General features: G+C 74.8%; 1 protein-coding gene across 1 annotated transcript in view; it reads right to left on the reverse strand.

The window, feature by feature from the left end:
- SLC35B1 (solute carrier family 35 member B1) overlaps nucleotides 1–329 on the reverse strand; it is a 4,288-nt gene extending 3,959 nt beyond the window's left edge. Inside the window, exon 1 of the mRNA XM_027668849.1 lies at nucleotides 175–329. Coding sequence (XP_027524650.1) covers nucleotides 175–329 — 155 coding nt within the window. The remainder of the gene's footprint in view (nucleotides 1–174) is intronic.
- Between the last annotated feature and the right edge of the window lie 618 nt (nucleotides 330–947).

A 947-nucleotide genomic window follows, 5' to 3' on the forward strand; every position in this document is an offset into this window, starting at 1 on the left:
CATCCCGTGTCCTGTCCCATGTTTCTCCCCATCCCGGTGTGTCCTATCCCGGTGTGTCCCGTTCCATGTTTCTCCCCATCCCGTGTCCCGTCCCGTGTTTCTCCCCATCCCGGTGTGTCCCATCCCGTGTCCCGTTCCCGGTGTGCCCCGTCCCGCGCCCCCGCCGTGCCGCACATGCTCTCCTGCAGGATGCCGTAGCAGAAGTAGCAGGCGAACACGCCGAGGCAGCAGAGGGGCAGGCGGAGGCGCTCGGGGATCGCGGGGGTCGCTCCCATGTCGGGCTCCGGCAGCTCCAGCGCCACATCCCGGCCGGCCCCGGGCGGCCTCATCGCCCCGCGCCGGGCGCCCTCCGCGCTGCCGGACCCGCCGCGGGCCCCGCGCGGGGGCCGAGAGCGGCAAAACCCGCCGGGACCCCGCGGGGGCTCCTCGTTGATGCTCCCCGACCCTCCCCCGGGGCGGCGGCGGCCGCGGATCCCCCGCCCGAGCCCCGGCGGAGCCCCCCCCGGGACAGGCACCGAGCGGGGCAGCCCCGCGCTCAGGGGGCCTCGGAGCGGCGCGGCGCGCGCGGGGACGCCACGGGATGTGGAGCGCGGCGATTGGCTGAGGGGAGGGGGGCGGGACCGAGGGGAGGGTGGGGATTGGCGGGGAGCGCCGGGGAGGCCACGCCCACCGCGCCGGGTTTGCCGCGCAGGTCCCAAAGCCCGGCCGGGAACGGACACGGGAATGGATCGGGCGGGAACCCGAGCCAGGGGAGCCCCTGCACCCCCGGGGAGCCCCAACATCCTCCAGGAGAGTCCCAGCGCCCTCCCAGTGACCCCAGAACCCTCCAGGGGAACCCCAACCTCCTCCTCATAAAGCTCAGCACCCCTCCCAGTGCCCCCCAGCCCAGGCTGGGGGCTGTCCCTGCCCTCACCACCTGCCCCCAAACCCCATCCCTTAAATCCCAC

This window comes from Corapipo altera, unplaced genomic scaffold (genome assembly GCF_003945725.1).
Source record: "Corapipo altera isolate COAL_440 unplaced genomic scaffold, ASM394572v1 226, whole genome shotgun sequence".
NCBI classification, from domain to species: Eukaryota; Metazoa; Chordata; class Aves; order Passeriformes; family Pipridae; genus Corapipo; species Corapipo altera.